The 1443-nt window shown below is 47.8% G+C and overlaps 1 protein-coding gene across 1 annotated transcript in view; it reads left to right on the top strand.

The window, feature by feature from the left end:
• Positions 1–1443, top strand: part of PRPF40A (PRP40 pre-mRNA processing factor 40 homolog A (S. cerevisiae)) — a 17283-nt gene that overhangs the window by 7103 nt on the left and 8737 nt on the right. Inside the window, exons 7-9 of the mRNA XM_010138658.1 lie at positions 223–343; positions 866–890; positions 1270–1391. Coding sequence (XP_010136960.1) covers positions 223–343; positions 866–890; positions 1270–1391 — 268 coding nt within the window. The remainder of the gene's footprint in view (positions 1–222; positions 344–865; positions 891–1269; positions 1392–1443) is intronic.

Genomic DNA, 1443 nt, shown 5'->3' with positions numbered 1-1443 from the left:
CGGGACAGAAACGGCTCCTCAGGGACAACCTCAACCTCCCCTGGGGCAACTGGAGGCCGGTTCCTCTCGTCCTGTCACTTGTTCCTGGGGAGAAGAGAGCAACCCTCCCCTTGCTGCACCCTCCAACCTTAGCCCAGTGTTTGTGGCTCTCTTCTAGCTGTCCTCCTGACTTTAAAACACCGCTGTAACTTCGCTTCAATGTTCTTGCTTTCTGTCCACTAGCAATTGTTGTCCAAGTGTCCCTGGAAGGAGTATAAGTCTGACTCCGGAAAGCCCTACTATTACAATTCCCAGACAAAGGAGTCGCGCTGGGCGAAACCCAAAGAGCTTGAGGACCTCGAAGGTAGCGTTAACAAAAGTACACTGGGAGGGTGGCAGCGAGTTGCAGCTATGCATGTGCCTGACAGCTGGCAACAAATTCGGTATCAAAGCTGAGCAGTCTAACTTCTGTTGGACATTAAATCTGCTGAAAGGAGCCGCCTCTAGTAGAGGTAATGCCATTTCCATGGAGCAGCCTTGCCTCCTGCGTCCTCAGCACCGTCCCTTCTGCCATGATCCCTGGAGTTCTTCCCCACATGGCAGCAGCACCAGCTCCCCCTTGTGTCCCCGAAAAGGAACTGGGAGAGGGTGCAAAGGCCTTTTGCAAATATATCATATATTATGAAATTGCTTTTAACTTTTCACCAAAATTATTTTGAGAAATTTCTGGGCAAAAATATTCGTAACTTTTTTGCCCTTCTGCATTCTGAAGGCAGTGTCCCCTTCTGTTTTGTTAGATCAGGTTCACAAGTAACTCTTTACCATGTGTGATTACAGGTTTTGAAGCTGTATTTTGATTGATTGTGTTTTCCCCTCTTTCCTCTAGCAATGATTAAAGCTGAAGAAAACAGGTATGTTTCTCATGGTTGCTAATGCTTTTAATGTTAAACTGCCTATTGGTTAAACCCAGAATCTGGGCCGTGAATCTTAAAAACATTCTCCTTGTAGCTTTTCGTTCCAAACAGTGGCTTAGTATATAAAAACTCAGATTATACCTTCTGTGTTTCTTTTTAACTGAAATGACCGGTCTACGTAGACACGCAGTTTTGGCGAAGCATTTCAGTGAGGCTCCGACCTCTGAGCTGATGCCGTTTTGTGTTCTGGGGTACAGTCTGTGAAACCAGACCTAAACCTCTTATTTTGTACTCCATTAACTTGTTTAAACTCTGGGTTTCCATGAACCATTAAGCTGTCCCGTGCTTGTATGTGACTGTTGCTGTTTTTTGACAGCACAAAGCCCGACGAATCCACTCCAACCACATCTGCTCCAGCTGCTGCAGCAGAAGCAACAAATACGACCACCACAGCCACGACCGCTGCTGAAGCTGCCGCGGCCGTTACTACCAGCACTGCCACTTCCGCCGCGACCACGGCCCCCGAAGCAGAAAGCACCGCAGCGTCTGC

Source organism: Buceros rhinoceros, unplaced genomic scaffold, assembly GCF_000710305.1.
Source record: "Buceros rhinoceros silvestris isolate BGI_N320 unplaced genomic scaffold, ASM71030v1 scaffold35576, whole genome shotgun sequence".
In the NCBI taxonomy this organism is placed as follows: domain Eukaryota; kingdom Metazoa; phylum Chordata; class Aves; order Bucerotiformes; family Bucerotidae; genus Buceros; species Buceros rhinoceros.
Note: the sequence above shows the minus strand (reverse complement) of the source record. Positions and strands in the feature narration are given on the sequence as shown.